The sequence below is a fragment of the Pseudophryne corroboree genome, chromosome 6 (assembly GCF_028390025.1).
Source record: "Pseudophryne corroboree isolate aPseCor3 chromosome 6, aPseCor3.hap2, whole genome shotgun sequence".
Lineage (NCBI taxonomy): Eukaryota > Metazoa > Chordata > Amphibia > Anura > Myobatrachidae > Pseudophryne > Pseudophryne corroboree.
In genome coordinates this window covers 739,738,941-739,759,233 of record NC_086449.1, presented here as the reverse complement: position 1 = coordinate 739,759,233, position 20,293 = coordinate 739,738,941, and the positions used below count along the sequence as shown (strand labels likewise).

General features: G+C 49.2%; 1 protein-coding gene across 3 annotated transcripts in view; it reads left to right on the top strand.

Annotated features, from left to right (window-relative positions):
- RAD51AP1 (RAD51 associated protein 1) overlaps positions 1 to 19,050 on the top strand; it is a 124,539-nt gene extending 105,489 nt beyond the window's left edge. For all 3 annotated transcript variants that reach the window (XM_063928483.1, XM_063928484.1, XM_063928482.1), the window contains one exon: positions 17,641 to 19,050. In XM_063928483.1, coding sequence (XP_063784553.1) covers positions 17,641 to 17,768 — 128 coding nt within the window. In that variant the 3' untranslated portion in view covers positions 17,769 to 19,050. The remainder of the gene's footprint in view (positions 1 to 17,640) is intronic.
- The last annotated feature ends 1,243 nt before the right edge of the window (positions 19,051 to 20,293 follow it).

The window sequence follows — 20,293 nt, the reverse complement described above, 5'->3', positions numbered from 1 at the left end:
AATAATAATAATAATAAAAAACGGGGAATAAGCTGGTTTTTTCGTGCTTCTGAAACCAGACAGCTTGGTCAGTACAATCCCAAGAAGATTTCTTCTTCAGAAGTTAGAACTACAAGTGGGAATCTCTCAGGGCAGGGATTTCTGACCTGTAAAAGAAGAAAGAGGTTTTAAGTGCGGTGTCGTCCGCACTTTTGCTATTCAGGATTGTCATTGCCAGTTCACCGGAGTGATGGTGGTATGATGGTTTCCTTCTATAGTAATGTAAGGGCCATTATTTTTCTGTACGGGAACGCTCTCCTGACTACGGCGAGGTCAAGAGACAAATGGGAAAATTCGTTGTTTCTCTCTGACAGTTCTTCGTCACAAAGAATCGCTGTTGATCCCAACGACGCTCAGGTCAGAGTTGGGAATGAGTTTGGATTCTGATCGGTTAAGAGTTGTTTTTTCCTGTGCGGAGAGATCTGGTGATCCAGAGTCGGATCAGGTTTGCAACAGTGTAAACCTGTCGATACCTTTCGTTGATGCGGAAGATAGTTACGGCCTACAAGGCCATTCGGTAGGCAGGTCAAATGCCAGAGTGGTTTTGCGGGACCAGTTGCACATATGGTCCGGGTCTTCCCTGCACATGCACCGGTGAATATTCCTATTTTACAGGACCAGGATATCTCTCCTGTGGTGGCTTCACAGTTCTCACCTCCTACAGGGACGATGGTTCGGGATCCAAGATTGGATCCTGGTGTCGATGGATACAAGTCTCCTAGGCTGGAGAGCGGTTTCCAAGGGAAGAATTCCCAAGGGGAAGGGTCAAGCCGGAAAGCTTGCCTGCAATAAGCATTCTTGGATTAAGAACTATTTCAAAGGCACATCTTCTTCAGGTTCTGCCCGTCTTAATTCTGTCGGACGACTAAACAGCGGTGTCATAAGTAAACCACTAGGGCGGAATGAGGAGCAGAGCGGAAATGGTGGAAGCCACAAAAGTTTCCGATGAGCGGAAAGGCAGGTAAACACTCTTAGAGGTCGTCGTTCCGGATGAAGACAACGGAGAAATAGACTTCCTCAGCACGCTCTTCATCCAGGAGAGTGGGGTCTTCATCGAGAAGTTCACAGAAATAACAAGTCTTTGGGGAATTCCTCAATTAGTTGTGAGGGCGTTTTCGCCTCCACAGGTTACTTCGGGGATGTTGGGCCAGGTCAAGGGACACTCAAGCTATAGCAGTGGACCCCCTCGTGACACCTTGGGTGTTTCAGTCGATCTATGTGTTCTTTCCACTTTCACTCTTTCCAAGGGTGATAAGGCTAGGTTTCATTTAAGTGCAGGTTTCGGCCTTATCAATTTAAAAAAAAAAAAAAATGAGTGGGCCACCTTTCCAAAAGTTCGGACTTCCGTGAAAAGAGTGCTGCACTTCCAACCTCCATTTGTGCCTCGGAGGCACCATGGGACCTTAATGTGGTGTTGCAGTTTCTTATGTCACACTGGTTGGAACCTTTTACGTAAGGTCAAAAATTTCTCTCTTGAAAAGTGGTCAGGCTATTGGCATTGGCGTCCGCAAGGCGGGTGTCGGACTTTGCCTCACAAGAGCCATCTTTGATCTTCCTTGTGGATATAGAGGAATTGAGAAATTGGCAACAGTTTCTGCCTAAAGTGCTTTCTGCGGTTTCACAGGAACCAGTCTATTGTGGTGCCTGGGACTACTTAAGCCTTGGCTGATTCGAAGGCTCTTGTGGTAGTCAGAGCTTGAATTTTTGAGTCGCCAGGACGGCTCAGATTGGGGAAACAGAGGCTCTGTTTATCCTGTATACTCCCAACAAAATTGGGGCTCCTGCTTTTGAGCAGACTATTGCACGCTGTATCTGTGATACGATTCGGCAGGCTCATTCTACGGCTGGATTGCCGTTACCAAAGTCGTGAAGGCCCATTCGACTGGGAAGGTGGGCTCTTCTTGGGCGGATGCCCGTGGAGTCTCGGCAGGTCATCTTTGCCGAGCGGCTATTTGGTCGGGTTCAAGCATTTTTCTTAAGTTCTACAAGTTTGCTACCCTGGCTGCTGAGGACCTTTAGGTTGCTCAATCGGTGCTGCAGAGTTGTCCGCACTCTCCCGCCCGCTCTGGAGCTTTGGTATAAACCCCATGGTCCTTTTGGAACCCCAGCATCCTCTAGGACGTAGGAGAAAATAGGATTTTAATACCTACCGGTAAATCCTTTTCTCTTAGTCCGTAGAGGATGCTGGGCGCCCGTCCCAGTGCGTACTGTATCTGCAGCTATGGGTTGTAGTTGCACTCGTGGTGTTTCTTGCAGTCATGTCTGTGGCTGTAGTTATTCGTGCCATGGCATGCGATATCTGATTTATCGGTCATGATGCACACAAGTAGTGTTACGTTTTCGGTCAGCATTTTGCTGTATGGTTTTTCCATGCCGTCAGCTGGTGTTCTCTTGAATGCCACGTTCTGCGGCATGTTTGAGGTGTGAGCTGGTATGACACTCACCGTGTTTAAACATTAAATTCTTTCCTCGAAATGTCCGTCTCTCTGGGCACAGTTTTCTAACTGAGGTCTGGAGGAGGGGCATAGAGGGAGGAGCCAGTTCACACCCATTCAAAGTCTTATAGTGTGCCCCGGTCTCCTGCGGATCCTGTCTATACCCCATGGTCCTTTTGGAACCCCAGCATCCTCTACGGACTAAGAGAAAAGGGTGGTTGGCACCAGCCTGTCTGCTTCGTGGGACCAACCTCTTGAAGTGTTAATGGTCCCGTTCCCCGCTGCCAGGACACTGAGCTCATGAGGGAACTATTCGCAAGCCCCACCACGGCGAGCGTACATTCCCGCAGCACGCCGCCACCCCTAACAGAGCTAGAAGAAAGAAGACTTTTGAGTACTAATCCGGCGTCCCGACTAGCGGGTCGCCGGCCATTATGGCGGCATGAGGGTACGGAGACGCACGGCTTCTAACCGGGGCGGATTGCGTCTCCGGACACAGTACACAGCTGCGTCTCAGTACAATGTACACACACTGGCAAAAACAGCCTTCAAATGGTTTTCTCTCCAGTTTAAGCAACAGATTACCTCAGCCAGTATAAAAAAGCGGGAAGACCGCGCGCCACTGAAGGGGTGGGGCTTCACTATGAGAGGACCCACAGCTCACCAGCGCCATTTTCCCTCTGCAGTGGACACAGACGCTGACTGACTGGGATGTGCGGCTCCTCCAGTGTGACTCCAGATTACCTCAGCGGTACCAGGGGGTCATAGCAGGGGGGGAGCGACTATTAGTGTACTAAGTGCCCTATCAGAGTTCTTTATCTGCGACCCGGCTAAGCTTGGCATTAGCAATAAGGGCGCGGTGGGGGCTGGCTCCAAATTACTTTTGCGTCTCCCTGAAGGGCTTTTTGTGGGTTAATTGTGCTTAACCTTTTCCTGTGTGTGTGCTGTCACATTTACATTGTCAGGCAAAGAGTGTGTTTCTTGTACAGTGGAGTGTTCCTCTTCACCAGGGGTTCACTACTGGGTACTCAGGGAAGTGCACCTTCCCAGAATAGCGGGGCTGAACTGGAATGGGTTAATTCCATTAAGGGAATTATCTCAAATATTTCTACAAAGCTATCTCGCAATGAGAAAGAGACGCAATACTTAAGACATACTGTGGATGAGTTGATGAATAGAGACTCAGTCCCCAATCCAGCGTCTCAGTCCCCTCCCATTTGTCCGCAAAAACGATCTATGGCCCATATCCTGCAGTCTGACACTGACGGGCCAGACGTGGAGGAGGGTGAGGTGGATTTTGAGGGGGGGGGGGGGATGCTTTTCTGTTACAGGGAATAGAGGCTCTTATAGAGCCTCTATCAGAGATGTTCTACAAATTCCTGATAAGGTGTCAAAGGAGTGTGAGGAATCTTATTGTAATGTAAAAAATAAGTCCTCAGTCACTTTTCCTGTGTCAAAGGAATTGAATACCCTGTTTGAAGAACCGTGGGTTAATCCTGATAAGAAATTTCAAATCCCTGAAAGCTTGCTCTCATCTTTTCCTTTTCCTCTGGAGGATAGGAAAAAATGGGAAAATCCACCGATAGTGGACGCATCAGTCTTTAGGCTGTCACGTAAAATTGTATTGCCTGTCCCTGGTGCAGCCTCCCTAAAAGATATGGCTGATTATAAAATTGAGACTACACTCAAATCATTGTACACAGCTGCTGGGGTGGCCCAAAGACCCACTATTGCATGTGTGTGGATCACAAAAGCCATTACTAAATGGTCAGGTAACCTAATTGAGGGGTTAGATTCCTTGTCTAGGGGGGATGTTGTTTTACTCCTGCAGCATATACAGGACTCTGCAAACTTTATGGTGGAAGCCATGAAAGAGATTGGTTTGCTTAATGCACGCACCACCGCTATGGCAGTGTCAGCACGCAGGGGCTTGTGGCAACGCCAGTGGACGGCTTATGCGGACTCCAGGAAAGGCGTGGAAGGCCTACCATTCACAGGAGAGGCCTTGTTTGGAGATGAGCTAGACAAATGGATATCCAAAGCTACTGCAGGCAAATCTACGTATCTTCCTTCCGCAGCTTCCCCAGCCAGGAAAGCTTATTCAGCTTCATATTTACAGTCCTTTCGGACAGCCAAGTTTAAGGGAAAATCCAGGGGTGCTTCTACGGCCTCCCGAGGCGCAAGAGGTAAACCACGCAATCCAGCAACTGCAGGTCTTCAGGAACAGAGCTCAGGCTCTGCTTCATCAAAGCTTTCAGCATGAAGGTGGACCGCGAGGCCTGGAGGTCTGTCAGGTGGGAGCCCGACTACAATTTTTCAGTCACATCTGGTCAAGTTCGTGCCGGGATCCCTGGGTAATAGATCTTATTTCCCAGGGCTACAGACTGCAGTTCCAAAATCTCCCACCTCACAGATTCTTCAAATCAGGCTTACCAGCTTCACAAGAGGCAAGTATAACTTTACAGCAGGCCATCCAAAAACTGGTACAGACTCAAGTCATTGTTCCAGTTCCACCTCATCTACACAACAAGGGGTACTATTCCAACTTGTTTGAATTACCGAAACCGGACGGTTCGGTACGTCCGATTCTGAACCTCAAGTCCTTGAACCCGTTAAGACTGTTTAAGTTCAAGATGGAGTCTCTGAGAACGGTGGTCTCAGGTCTGGAGGAAGGGAAATTCCTAGCGTCTCTGGATATCGAGGATGCGTACCTTCACATTCCGATCTGGCCACCTCACCAGGCTTATCTATAGTTTGCACTACAGGACTGTCACTACCAGTTCCAGGCCCTGCCATTTGGTCTCTCCACGACACCGAGGGTGTTCACCAAAGTGATGGCAGAGATGATGTTTATACTCCGCAAACAGGGAGTGAACATAATTCCGTACCTGGACGATCTTCTGATAAAGGCGCCATCCAGGAAGAGGTTGCTGGACAGCATTGGCCTCTCAACCAAAATTTTCCAGGATCATGGGTGGATTCTGAATCTTCCAAAATCTCACCTAGAGCCAACATGGAGGCTCCCATTCCTGGGAATGATACTGGACCCGGAGTCGCAGAAAGTGTTCCTTCCGTTGGAAAAGGCATTGGTAATACAGTCGATGGTTCGGGATGTCCTGAAGCCAACCCGGATATCGGTGCATCTATGCATTCGCCTTCTGGGGGAAATGGTGGTCTCTTACGAGGCGCTTCAATACGGAAGGTTTCACGCAAGACGCTTCCAGCTCGATTTGTTGGACAAATGGTCCAGATTGCATCTTCACATGCACCAGAGGATTCATCTGTCGCCAAAAGCCAGGATCTCCCTCCTTTGGTGGCTAAAGACCTCACACCTCGTTGAGCGTCCGAGGTTCGGAATTCAGGACTGAATCCTGTTAACCACGGACGCAAGCCTCCGAGGTTGGGGAGCAGTCACCTAGGGGTGCAGTTTCAAGGAAGATCGTCAAGTCAAGAAGTTGTCCCTCCAATCAACATTCTGGAACTCAGGGCCATATACAACGCCCTTCTGCAGGCCTCTTACCTTCTTCAGGATCGGGCCATTCAAGTCCAGTCGGACAATGTAACGGCAGTGACCTACATAAACCGACAGGGTGGAACGAAAAGCAGAGCAGCAATGTCAGAGGTGTCAAGAATTCTCCTCTGGGCAGAAAGAAACGCTTTGGCGTTGTTAGCGGTCTTCATTCCGGGAGTAGACAACTGGGAAGCAGACTTCCTCAGCAGACACTACCTGTATTCTGTACCCGAAGTGACTAGGTGTGTCAGGGTCCTCTAATAGGGTGTACACAGTACTTGTCGTTATACAGATATTTTACTGTGTTAGTCACGTACGATCGGGATTTAGTTCACAAGTTTGTGTTGTTTTACATAGGTTGTGTACTTTGTCCGCAGGTTGTGTACTTTTGTCTGGCTTCATCTGATTTTTGCTTTATTACAATGTCTAACAGTAAGGGCAGTAAAACTCTGGAGGCTCCTGTACTTTGCAAGGCATGCTCCAGATGTTTACTTGAGGGATAAGTATTGTGTAATGATTTGTGTTCTAAATATCATACACCTCCCAGTCAGCCTGCAGCTCCTGTGACTACAATGGAGCCACCCTGGGCTGTGTTCACTACCCTCCTGGGGGCTCTGGTGGACCGTTTAGCCCTCCTATGAGACTTCCGGTGCTACTGCCACCACAAATTGTCCCTACGGTAAATCCGCCTTGGGCGGAAAATTTGTATAGTTAACTGCAGCAGTTAAATCAGTCTTTGGTTAGACAGAAATCTACTCCAGGTCACTCCTATGTCCCTGGATCCTCTAAGCGGGCGGCTTCCTCCTCACAATCCACTAGCCTCTCTGATGTTTCATCTGAAGAGGAGGGGGAGCATACCGGTCCTGTCAGACACTGAATCCTGTGTTACTGACGAGGATTCTCCCGCACAAGTTGATGTCCCTGCCCTAGTGGATTCCACTACAGTGGTCAAAAAAACTGATATGTTTAAACAGCAGAAAGTGGTTAAAACTGTATTACCCCATTCTGATCATCTTGTGGACATCAGGCGGGAACTCTGTTCTCCCCCAGGTAAGAAATTCCCGATCCCTAAACGGGCTTTGGCTTGATATCCCCTCTCTGCAGAGTTATGTAATAAGTGGGAGAATCCGCTGCCGGTGGATTCTCACGTCACCCGTCTCGTGGTGTCGTCTACTCTGCCTGTCACCTCACCGAAGGAACTGACAGATAAGCGTGTGGAGGGATGCCTTAAATCTATATAGACTCACGATAGCTGCCTCTTGGGCCGCAAAAGGTATTGAGGCGTGGGTTCAGGCGTTGGAGGAAGAGCTGCCTGAGGATATTTCTGATAATGCCAGACAATACCTGTCTCACATATGCAACGCCGCCTATTACATTCAGGAGGCGTCCTCTGAGGCGGGGGTAATGGCAGTCAAAGCGTCATCCACGTCTGCCTTGGCTCGCCACATACTGTGGTTAAGGTCGTGGAAAGTGGATTTAGACTCCAAGAAGACCTTGGAGGTACTCCCCTTCATTGGGTACATTTTATTTGGAGAGGACCTAAATAAAATAGTGTCTGAATTAGCAGCTGCTTTTCTTCCTCCTACTAATCCTTCTACACAGAAGGCGAAGACTACCACTTTTCGTTCCTTTCAACCTCAAGGGAAAACCAACCAGAAAGGGCTTACCCGAGACAATCTCGTGCTCCCAAGACCACCAAGCCCAAGAAGAAACAGCCCTGAGTAGCCCGTCAACCTGCTTCAAAACAAAACATGCCTGCATGATAAGACGGGCCTCCCCCTGGGGGACCCCAGGGTGGGAGGCTGACTTCTACAGTTTGCCCAGGTCTGGTTAAAGACCACTTCAGAAGCTTGGGTACTGGAAGTTGTCTCTCACGGGTACGCTGTCTCCTTCAAGAGATGTCCCCCTCACCAGTTCTGCACTACGGTACTCCCTTCGGATCCGTTGAAGGCGCAGGCTATACAAACGGTAGTAGGTTCCCTCCTGAGTACAGGAGTGGTTGTGCCGGTACCTCAGTCCCAGAGTGGCAGAGGCTATTATTCTACCCTGTTTCTAGTGCAGTGGGTCTTTCTCTGATGTCCTAGTGCAGGCCTGGCCAACCTGTGGCTCTCCAGATGTTGTGAAACTACACATCCCAGCATGCCCTGCCACAGTTTTAGCATTCTCTAATAGCAAAACTGTGGCAAAGCATGATGGGATGTGTAGTTTTACAACAGCTGGAGAGCCACAGGTTGGCCAGGCCTGTCCTAGTGGATGCTGGGAACTCCGTAAGGACCATGGGGAATAGCGGCTCCGCAGGAGACTGGGCACAACTAAAGAAAGCTTTAGGACTACCTGGTGTGCACTGGCTCCTCCCTCTGACACTCCTCCAGACCTCAGTTAGAATTTTGTGCCCGGCCGAGCTGGATGCACACTAGGGGCTTTCCTGAGCTCTTATAAAAGAAAGTTATATTTAGGTTTTTTATTTTCAGTGAGATCTGCTGGCAACAGACTCACTGCTACGAGGGACTTAGGGGAGAGAAGCGGACCTACCTGCTTGCAGCTAGCTTGGGCTTCTTAGGCTACTGGACACCATTAGCTCCAGAGGGATCGAACACAGGCCCAGCCGCCGTCCCCCTTGCAAAGCCAGAAGCATGAAGATGTTCCTGAAAATCTTCGCCAGAAGACTTCGGTCTTCATTAAGGTAGCGCACAGCACTGCAGCTGTGCGCCATTGCTCCCCATGCACACCACACACTCCGGTCACTGATGGGTGCAGGGCGCTGGGGGGGGGGGGGGCGCCCTGGGGCTGCAATAAGAGTACCTTACTGGCAAAATAACACATAATATAGTCATTAAGATTATATATGTGTAAAATCCCCTGCCATATATTCCATAAAAAAGCGGGAGAAGTCCGCCGGAAAAGGGGCGGGGCTATCTCCCTCAGCACACTGGCGCCCGCTGGAAGGACGCTCCCCAGGCTCTCCCCTGCAGTTTCCAGACTACATAGGGTAAAAAAGAGAGGGGGGGCACTAAATTTAGGCGCAATCTGTGTAATATCAGCAGCTATAGGGGAAAAATCACTGTGGGTAGTGTGAATCCCTATATATATAGCGCTCTGGTGTGTGCTGGCATACTCTCTCTCTCTGTCTCCCCAAAGGACTTTGTGGGGTCCTGTCCTCAGTCAGAGCATTCCCTGTGTGTGTGCGGTGTGTCAGTACGGCTGTGTCGACATGTTTGATGAGGAGGCTTATGTGGAGGCGGAGCAGGTGCCGATAAATGTGATGTCACCCCCTGCGGGGTCGACACCTGAGTGGATGGTTATGTGGAAGGAATTACGCGACAGTGTCAACTCCTTACATAAAAGGTTTGACGACACAGCAGATGTGGGACAGCCGGCTTCTCAGCCCGTGCCTGCCCAGACGTCTCAAAAGCCATCAGGGGCTCTAAAACGCCCGCTACCTCAGATGGCAGACACAGATGTCGACACGGATACCGACTCCAGTGTCGACGATGATGAGACTAGTGTACATTCCAATAGAGCCACCCGTTACATGATTACGGCAATGAAAAATGTGTTGCATATTTCTGATATTACCCCAGGTACCACAAAAAAGGGTATTATGTTTGGGGAGAAAAAACTACCAGTGGTTTTTCCCCCTTCTGATGAATTAAATGAAGTGTGTGAAGAAGCGTGGGCTTCCCCCGATAAGAAACTGGTAATTTCTAAAAAGTTACTAATGGCGTACCCTTTCCCGCCAGAGGACAGGGCACGTTGGGAGACATCCCCTAGGGTGGATAAAGCGCTCACACGTCTGTCAAAGAAGGTGGCACTACCGTCTCCGGACACGGCCGCCCTAAAGGAACCTGCAGATAGAAAGCAGGAGGCTATCCTGAAGTCTGTATATACACACTCAGGCATTATACTGAGACCAGCTATTGCTTCTGCATGGATGTGCAGTGCTGCAGCTGCGTGGTCAGATTCCCTGTCAGAAAACATTGATACCTTAGACAGGGACTCTATATTGCTAACCGTAGAGCACATTAAAGACGCAGTCTTATACATGAGAGATGCACAGAGGGATATTTGCCGGCTGGCATCTAAAATAAACGCAATGTCCATTTCTGCCAGGAGAGGATTGTGGACTCGGCAGTGGACAGGTGATGCTGATTCTAAAAGGCACATGGAAGTTTTGCCTTACAAGAGTGAGGAGTTGTTTGGGGATGGTCTCTCGGACCTCGTTTCCACAGCTACAGCTGGGAAATCAGTATTTTTACCCCATGTTCCCTCACAGCCAAAGAAAGCACCGTATTATCAGGTACAGTCCTTTCGGCCCCAGAAAGGTAAGCGGGTTAAAGGCGCGTCCTTTCTGCCCAGAGGCAGAGGTAGGGGGAAAAAGCTGCAGCATACAGCCAGTTCCCAGGAACAAAAGTCCTCCCCCGCTTCCTCTAAGTCCACCGCATGACGCTGGGGCTCCACAGGCGGAGCCAGGTACGGTGGGGGCCCGTCTCAAGAACTTCAGCGACCAGTGGGCTCGCTCACGGGTGGATCCCTGGATTCTACAGGTAGTATCTCAGGGGTACAAGCTGGAATTCGAGACGTCTCCCCCTCGCCGTTTCCTCAAATCTGCCTTGCCGACGGCTCCCTCGGACAGGGAGGCAGTGCTGGAGGCAATTCACAAGCTGTATTCGCAGCAGGTGATAGTCAATGTACCCCTCCTTCAACAGGGACGGGGTTACTATTCCACAATGTTTGTGGTACCGAAACCGGACGGTTCGGTGAGACCCATCTTAAATTTGAAATCCTTGAACACTTATATACGAAGGTTCAAGTTCAAAATGGAATCGCTCAGGGCGGTTATTGCAAGCCTGGACGAAGGGGATTTCATGGTATCACTGGACATCAAGGATGCTTACCTGCATGTCCCCATTTACCCCCCTCACCAGGAGTACCTCAGATTTGTGGTACAGGACTGTCATTACCAATTCCAGACGTTGCCGTTTGGTCTGTCCACGGCACCGAGGGTATTTACCAAGGTAATGGCAGAGATGATGATACTCCTTCGAAAAAAGGGAGTTATAATTATCCCGTACTTGGACGATCTCCTTATAAAGGCGAGGTCCAGGGAACAGTTGTTGATCGGAGTAGCACTAGCTCGGGCAGTGCTACAACAGCACGGCTGGATCCTGAACATTCCGAAGTCGCAGCTGGTTCCTACAACGCGTCTACTGTTCCTGGGGATGGTTCTCGACACAGAACAGAAAAAAGTGTTTCTCCCGGAGGAGAAGGCCAAGGAGTTGTCATCTCTAGTCAGAGACCTCCTAAAACCAAAACAGGTGTCGGTGCACCACTGCACGCGAGTCCTGGGAAAGATGGTGGCTTCTTACGAAGCAATTCCATTCGGAAGGTTCCATGCAAGGATCTTTCAGTGGGATCTGTTGGACAAGTGGTCCGGATCGCATCTTCAGATGCATCGGCTGATAACCCTGTCTCCGAGGGCCAGGGTGTCGCTGCTGTGGTGGCTGCAAAGTGCTCATCTTCTAGAGGGCCGCAGATTTGGCGTACAGGACTGGGTCCTGGTGACCACGGATGCCAGCCTTCGAGGTTGGGGGGCAGTCACACAGGGAAGAAATTTCCAAGGACAATGGTCAAGTCAGGAGACTTCCCTACACATAAATATTCTGGAACTAAAGGCCATTTACAATGCCCTGAGTCAGGCAAGACCCCTGCTTCAACACCAGCCGGTGCTGATCCAGTCAGACAACATCACGGCAGTCGCCCATGTAAACCGACAGGGCGGCACAAGAAGCAGGATGGCGATGGCAGAAGCCACAAGGATTCTCAGATGGGCGGAAAATCATGTGTTAGCACTGTCAGCAGTGTTCATTCCCGGAGTGGACAACTGGGAAGCAGACTTTCTCAGCAGACACGACCTCCACCCGGGAGAGTGGGGACTTCATCCAGAAGTCTTCCAAATGATTGTACAACATTGGGAAAGGCCACTTGTGGACATGATGGCGTCCCGCCTCAACAAAAAGCTAAAAAGATATTGCGCCAGGTCAAGTGACCCTCAGGCGATAGCTGTGGATGCTCTGGTAACACCGTGGGTGTACCAGTCGGTGTATGTGTTCCCTCCTCTGCCTCTCATACCCAAGGTACTGAGAATAATAAGAAGGAGAGGAGTAAGAACTATACTCATTGTTCCGGATTGGCCAAGAAGAGCTTGGTACCCAGAACTTCAAGAAATGATCTCAGAGGACCCATGGCCTCTGCCGCTCAGACAGGACCTGCTGCAGCAGGGGCCCTGTCTGTTCCAAGACTTACCGCGGCTGCGTTTGACGGCATGGCGGTTGAACGCCGGATCCTGAAGGAAAAGGGCATTCCGGAGGAAGTTATCCCTACGCTTATTAAAGCTAGGAAAGAAGTGACCGCAAACCATTATCACCGCATATGGCGGAAATATGTTGCGTGGTGTGAGGCCAGGAAGGCCCCAACGGAGGAATTTCAGCTAGGTCGATTTCTGCACTTCCTACAGTCAGGGGTGACTATGGGCCTAAAATTGGGTTCCATTAAGGTCCAGATTTCGGCTCTATCGATTTTCTTCCAAAAAGAACTGGCTTCACTACCTGAAGTTCAGACATTTGTTAAGGGAGTGCTGCATATTCAGCCCCCTTTTGTGCCCCCAGTGGCACCTTGGGATCTCAACGTGGTGTTGGATTTCCTAAAGTCGCATTGGTTTGAACCACTTAAAACCGTGGAACTAAAATATCTCACGTGGAAAGTGGTCATGCTGTTGGCCTTGGCTTCGGCCAGGCGTGTGTCAGAATTGGCGGCTTTGTCATGTAAAAGCCCTTATCTGATTTTCCATATGGATAGGGCGTAATTGAGGACTCGCCCCCAATTTCTCCCAAAGGTGGTTTCAGCGTTTCATTTGAACCAGCCTATTGTGGTGCCTGCGGCTACTCGTGACTTGGAGGAATCCAAGTTGCTGGACGTAGTCCGGGCCCTAAAAATCTATGTTTCCAGGACAGCTGGAGCCAGAAAGACTGACTCGCTTTTTATCCTGCATGCACCCAACAAGTTGGGTGCACCTGCTTCAAAGCAGACTATTGCTCGCTGGATCTGTAGCACGATTCAACTTGCACATTCTGCGGCGGGACTGCCGCATCCTAAATCTGTGCAAGCCCATTCCACGAGGAAGGTGGGCTCTTCTTGGACGGCTGCCCGAGGGGTCTCGGCTTTACAACTTTGCCGAGCAGCTACTTGGTCGGGGTCAAACACATTTGCTAAATTCTACAAGTTTGATACCCTGGCTGAGGAGGACCTAGAGTTCGCTCATTCGGTGCTGCAGAGTCATCCGCACTCTCCCGCCCGTTTGGGAGCTTTGGTATAATCCCCATGGTCCTTACGGAGTTCCCAGCATCCACTAGGACGTCAGAGAAAATAAGATTTTACTCACCGGTAAATCTATTTCTCGTAGTCCGTAGTGGATGCTGGGCGCCCGTCCCAAGTGCGGATTGTCTGCAATACTTGTATATAGTTATTGTTTAACTAAAGTTATTGTTGAGCCATCTGTTGAGAGGCTCAGTTCTATTTCATACTGTTAACTAGGTATAATATCACGAGTTATACGGTGTGATTGGTGTGGCTGGTATGAGTCTTACCCGGGATTCAAAATCCTTCCTTATTGTGTCAGCTCTTCCGGGCACAGTATCCTAACTGAGGTCTGGAGGAGGGTCATAGAGGGAGGGAGCCAGTGCACACCAGGTAGTCCTAAAGCTTTCTTTAGTTGTGCCCAGTCTCCTGCGGAGCCGCTATTCCCCATGGTCCTTACGGCGTTCCCAGCATCCACTACGGACTACGAGAAATAGATTTACCGGTGAGTAAAATCTTATTTTTCGGCCTATACTCAACCTCAAATCGTTGAACACATTTGTGAGTGTAGCTATGTTTCATATGGAAACGTTGCGCTGAATCGTGCTGGTTATGGAACCTGGAGATTACATGGTATCCCTGGATATACAGGATGCTTATTTGCATATTCCTATTGCCATATCGCTTCAGCAGTTCCTGCGGTTTGCTATTGGCGACACTCACTACCAATTCCAGGCTCTGCCGTTTGGACTGGCCACGGCTCTTCGGATCTTCACAAAGGTTATGGCCGTGATGACGGCGCACCTCCGTCGCCAGGGAGTCAGAATCCTGCCGTACTTGGACGACCTGCTGATTTTGGCGAGTTCCCACGATGTCCTCTTCAGTCATCTACAATTGACGGTGAGTTACTTAGAATTCCACGGATGGCTGATCAATTGGAAAAAGTCCTCGCTGGTCCCAGCTCACAGCATGGTGCACCTAGGGGCGCTTGTAGACACATACAGTCAGAGACTGTTCCTGTCTCCAGACAAGGTCCTGAAAATCCATGACAGGATAAAACACTTCATCAGTCACCCCAGATTGTCGATACACTCGGCGATGCAAGTACTTGGCCCGATGGTGTCAGCGGTCGACATTGTGGCGTATGCTCCATTTCATTCCCGCCCTCTGCAATGATTAATTCTTGCCAAGTGGGACGGCCTACCTCATCAGTTCAGATCCCAAATGATCTTGTTGACTCCAGAGGTTCGTTTGTTGCTGTCCTCATGGCTCCAGGACCAGCAAATGAGCAGGGGCCGTCCCTTCTGGATCCCCGACTGGGTCCTCCTTACGACAGAAGCCAGCCTGAGGGGATGGGGGGCGGTGGTGGAGCAACACTCTCTTTTCAGGGTCGGTGGTCCAAGGAAGAATCACTCATCCCAATAAGCATCCTAGAGCTGAGGGCGGTGTTCAATGTGTTTATCACTTGCCCTGCCCCTAGTACAGAACAGGCCGGTTCATGTACGGTCAGACAACGCCACGACAGTGGCATACATAAACCATCAAGGCGGCACTCGAAGCCACATGGCTATGAAGGAAGTGTCAAAAATCCTTCGTTGGGCAAAACGCCATCTGCCAAGTATATCGGCAGTGTTCATTCCAGGTGTCCTGAACTGGGAAGCGGACTACCTCAGTCGCCAGAACGTACACGCTGGAGAGTGGAGTCTTCATCCAGAAGTCTTTCAACTCCTAGTGGACAGGTTGGGTCTACCGGATATAGATCTCATGGCGTCTCGACACACTCACAAGGTTCCGGTCATCGGATCTCGGACCAGGGATCCTCAAGCAGTGTTCGTGGACGCACTGGCGGTGTTATGGAACTTGCGACTGCCTTACGTGTTCCCCCCCAGTGTCGCTCCTGCCCAGGGTTCTACGGAAATTCAAACAGGAAGGAGGAATACTGCTTCTAGTCGCTCCAGCATGGCCCAGACAGCATTGGTTTTCAGACCTGCAGGGTCTATCGACAGGGCATCCCCTTCTACTTCCTCAATGACCAGACCTCGTACAGGGCCCTTGTCTCTACCCAGACCTGGCCAGACTGGCTTTGACGGCGTGAATCTTGAAGCATCATTCCTGAGAGCCAATGGATTTTCAGAGGCGGTTATTCAAACTATGTTGAAAGCCCGCAAACCGGCCTCTGCCCAGATTTCTTACAGGGTTTGGAATTCTTACTTACCTGGTGTGCTGAGAAGAACTTCAAGAATACTGGCTTTTCTGCAAAGAGGCCTGGACTTAGGTCTTCGTCTGGCCTCCCTCAAGGTTCATATATCTGTCTTATCGGTTTGGTTTCAGAGAAAAATTGCATCTATACCTGATGTTCATACGTTCATTCAGGGCGTTATTCGGATCCAGCCTCCCTATGTCCTTCCTGTGGCTCCATGGGATTTGTCTGTTGTGCTGAATGCCCTGCAAGAGTCTCCATTTGAACCTCTTGAATCAGTGGACCTTAAATGGCTCACAGCCAAGGTCCTGTTCTTGCTGGCTATTGCCTCTGCAAGACGGTTGTCGGATTTACTGTAGGCGCTTTGTCCTGTCGCCCACCCTTTCTCATCTTCCACCGGGACCGGGCAGTTCTACGAACTCGCCCAGGTTATTTGCCTAACGTGGTGTCATCTTTTCACCTTAACCAAGAGATTGTGGTTCCGGCCTTTGTCTCTTCGGATTTGTCTCCCAAAGAATGTTCTTTGAATGTGGTTAGGGCTCTCCCTATCTATGTGGAGAAGACTGCCTCTATCAGGAGGTCAGATGTCCTTTTTGTCCTGTTTGGTTTTCACAAACGTGGCTGGCCTGCGAATAAGCAAACATTGGCCAGATGAATTAGAATTATGATTGCACAAGCCTATGCGCAGGCTGGATTCCCAGCTCCTGCTGCAGTTGAAGCCCATTGTACTCTGTGTGTTCGACCTTCTTGGGCGGCCCACCGTGGCGCGTCCCCAGAACAATTGTGCAAGGCGGCTATGTGGTCCTCTGTGAACACATTCATTAGGTTCTATGCCTTTGATACTTTCGCCTCCCTGGATGCTTCCTATGGATGCCGGGTTCTCTTACCCACTAAGTCGCGTCCCCTCCCTTGAGGAACTGCGTTTGGACATCCCTGATGTTTCCCTGTGGAAACCAATGTACCCTGCTGCAGAAAAGGAAAGTTATGGTAGACTTACCATTGTTAACTCTTTCTCCAAAGTATATTGGATTCCACAGGGTGCCCACCATGATGCACCTAGCTTCTTTGGGTTGTATGGCATTAGCCGCTGGTACCCTCCTGTCGTGAGGAAGTGGTTCTATATGACTAACATCTGCCTTCTCTTTTCCCTGCTCCTGCATTGGAATGGTTAATGAAACTGAGCTCTAGAGGAGACCCCAATGCATCCTGGGACAGTCAAAGCTTTGCCTGATGGTGCCTCTAGATCAAGATCCCACTCTTCACCCCCCGATGGTTCACTGTGGAACCCAATGTAAGTCTACCATAACACACCTTTTCAGCACACGTATGGGGGTATTTATCGGAGCTCGAAGAGATCGAATTGTGAGAAATAAAGTACCAGCCAATGAGCTTCTGCCTTACATTTTACAGACTGTGTTTGAATAAATGACTGGAGCTGATTGGTTGGTACTTTATCTCTCACAATCTCTCTCCAAGCTTGGATAAATACCCCCCCCATAGTATTTTACATGTTTTAGAGGGGCTTTTTTAGAGGGGGTGTGACCACACCTCCCATATTTAGCCATTCACCCTCAGCATCGCCCAGCCGCAGATGTCTTGGACACAAAAAAAAAAGGTGAAAATTACACAATTTTTGATCGCACAACACTCTAATCTAGTGTGACCGTCACAAAATTATGGTGTTGTGTGATTATAAATGGTGTCATTTCATGTATTCTGTGCTACAGTTATTTGAGCTTGCTGAAGTGATAAGATAAACGTCATCCTCTTGTGTTATTTATGCTTTCTCCGATGTGGAAGAAAGGTGGCACTGTGACATATGATCATTTTCATACTGCTTTATTACATTGTACCCATGCCTTATGCATATCAGAGACAGCTAGCTCGTAGGCTTATCCAGCATTCATGAACGCTGTCAAGTCACCTTAGTAGGAGCTAATGGCATCACTGAGGTATGTGTAGCCTGAGGCACGAGTGGCTTTATTGTCAATTTTAAAGACTGAATATAACTTCACAACACAAAACATCCACACCAATATGCAGCATTCTGTATAATGCGGATGTGTTCTGATATCAACCTTGCTTTGTTTTTTATTCTACAGCTTCATCCGAAATGGTGAGCAGCCTACTGGGAGGAGGAGCTGTGCGATCTCCTAATCAGGGTCTGCGCCTCGGCCTGTCCAGATTAGCGAGGGTGAAACCTTTACACCCAGAAGCCGTCATCCGTTGAATCTGTGCTTTTCTAATAGTGACAAATCTAATGTTTAGTAAACTGCACTGGAAAGCAATTCCATGCAAAATGAACTTGGACAATGCAAGTGAACTCTTATTGGAGGTTGGAAAGTCCGTGGGTTTCGTAACTAAATATTAAGCGCAGCTGGTGCAGGATTTATGGATAATAAACATGGTGTGAAGATTGCTAATGGACGCCGTTACCTGCCTTTCTGAATGGACCACTGTATTTCAGCTGCCTTTGCCCAGACGCAGTTGTTTTTTTTGCATGGACTACTACTTGTGTGACCTCTGTGTATATACACCTGAAGTGTAAGTGTGTTTGGACAGACCATTAAGGGGAAATTCAGTTCCAGGTTATGGCCACAAAGTGCTGTCGGGGGAATCGTAATGCTGGTGCCTCATGGCTACCAACCTCTGCAGTTTTCTTTCACACCCCTTTGTTGGGTTACCATCATTCTCAGGGATGTGCGCAGCCAAAAGTGACGGCAGCACATCAGCGAGAATGGAGTTTTCCCCATTTAGTGTCTTCTGCTATAAAGGAGCACATAGAATTGGCACCTCTAGGCTTCAGTTTCTTCATGAAGTAGATGAATTATTCGTAATGTTAAACCTATGTATGTATGTATTTTCTAGCACCATGACTGAAGTCAGTAGGCAGCCATTTTGTGTTCTCGCTTATGGTTCTTGATTAATCTGTGTTTTCAAATAGACTTCAAACATCACCTTATAACTTGAGCGGGTACAAGGTGGATATAGAGCTAGAACATTGGGGGCCATCATTTGTAACTTATTTTTTCCTGTAAATTGTATTCAGTGACTGATATATTTGTGTCATGTTAGTACCATTGTAATATTTTTAAGCTTTTATCAATATACTTGTACAGAGATACTACTTCTATCCTTGTACATATTTTTTTACCCAATCCTCAAGTATCTCCACCAAGTCATGTTTTAGGATTTATGTCTGAGGAAATATGTGGGTTAATTACTAACCAAGCAAAATAGAATTACTCACCTATGCATGATTAAAAAAATACTGAAAACATGACCTGTTAGTGGTATTTGAGCGTTGAAGTTGAAAACCAAGGCTTCATGTTGTCGCCTACTTAGCATTTAGGTTAGTCTCTTTTAAAATGTACACGCTGTATTTTAATTGTACATGACCTGCTATTTTTATACGTCTTTCTGCAGTAAGTCTGTTTTATGTACTTTACTTGGGAAGAATGAAAAATCTTTTGTACAATGTATATTCTGTGTAATAAAACTGAATATTTAGATTTTGGAGGTTTTTTTATGAGCTTCATAAGATACTGATTATGTTGTTGTCACCTGGACTATTCTGATAGCACTAGGCAGCACCAATACTGCATGTCCTGTCACAGCTATAATTTCTAGTACAGGTTATAGAAAAGCAGACTGTTACTGTGAGTTGTATTATAAGTCATTGAATGATCATCATAATGGCTAGATTACCCCACTGTTAGCTTGTGCATATTTACTAGGTTCTGTCATCGTACAAACTTTACATTGAATGGCAATATGATTGGGTGCAGTATAGAAGATCTACAGCAGGGGTGGCCAAACAGTCGATCGCGGTCGACTGGTCGATCGCGGACATGCGACCAGTCGATCGCGATCCGCCACCCGAAGCCGCGCCTCTCCTGCCTGCCGCTCTGCCTCCTCAGTCTGGTCTGCGGCAGTGACGGCAGCGTGTATAGCTCAAATCAGGTGCCGGTTCGTTAGCCAATGAGAGCTCGCGGACCGGCACCTGATTTGAGCCATACACGCTGCCGTCACCGCCGGAGATCAGACTGAGGAGGTAGAATGGCAGACAGGAGAAGCACGCGCTGCGCTCTCCACACACAGCACGGTGAGCTCTTCTATGGGGGCATATCTGGCACTGTGGGGGCACATAGCTCAGTGGGGGCATATCTGGCACTGTGGGGTCATATGTGGCACTGGGGGCATATCTGGCTCTGCGGGCACATGGCACTGTGGGGGCATATCTGGCACTGTGGGCACATGGCACTGTGAGGGCATATCTGGCACTGGGCACATGGCACTGTGGGGGCATATCTGGCACTGTGGGGTCATATGTGGCACTGTGGGGCATATCTGGCTCTGCGGGCACATGGCACTGTGGGGCATATCTGGCACTGTGGGCACATGGCACTGAGGGCATATCTGGCACATGGCACTGTGGGGGCATATCTGGCACTGTGGGGTCATATGTGGCACTGGGGGCATATCTGGCTCTGCGGGCACATGGCACTGTGGGGGCATATCTGTAATCTGGCACTGTGGGGGCATATCTGGCACTGTGGGGTCATATGTGGCACGGTGGGGGCATATCTGGCTCTGCGGGCACATGGCACTGTGGAGGCATATCTGTAATCTGGCGCTGTTGGGGCATATCTGTATCTGGCACTGTGGGGGCATATCTGGCACTGTGGGGGCATATCTGGCACTGCGGGCACATGGCACTGTGGGGGCATATCTGTAATCTGGCGCTGTGGGGGC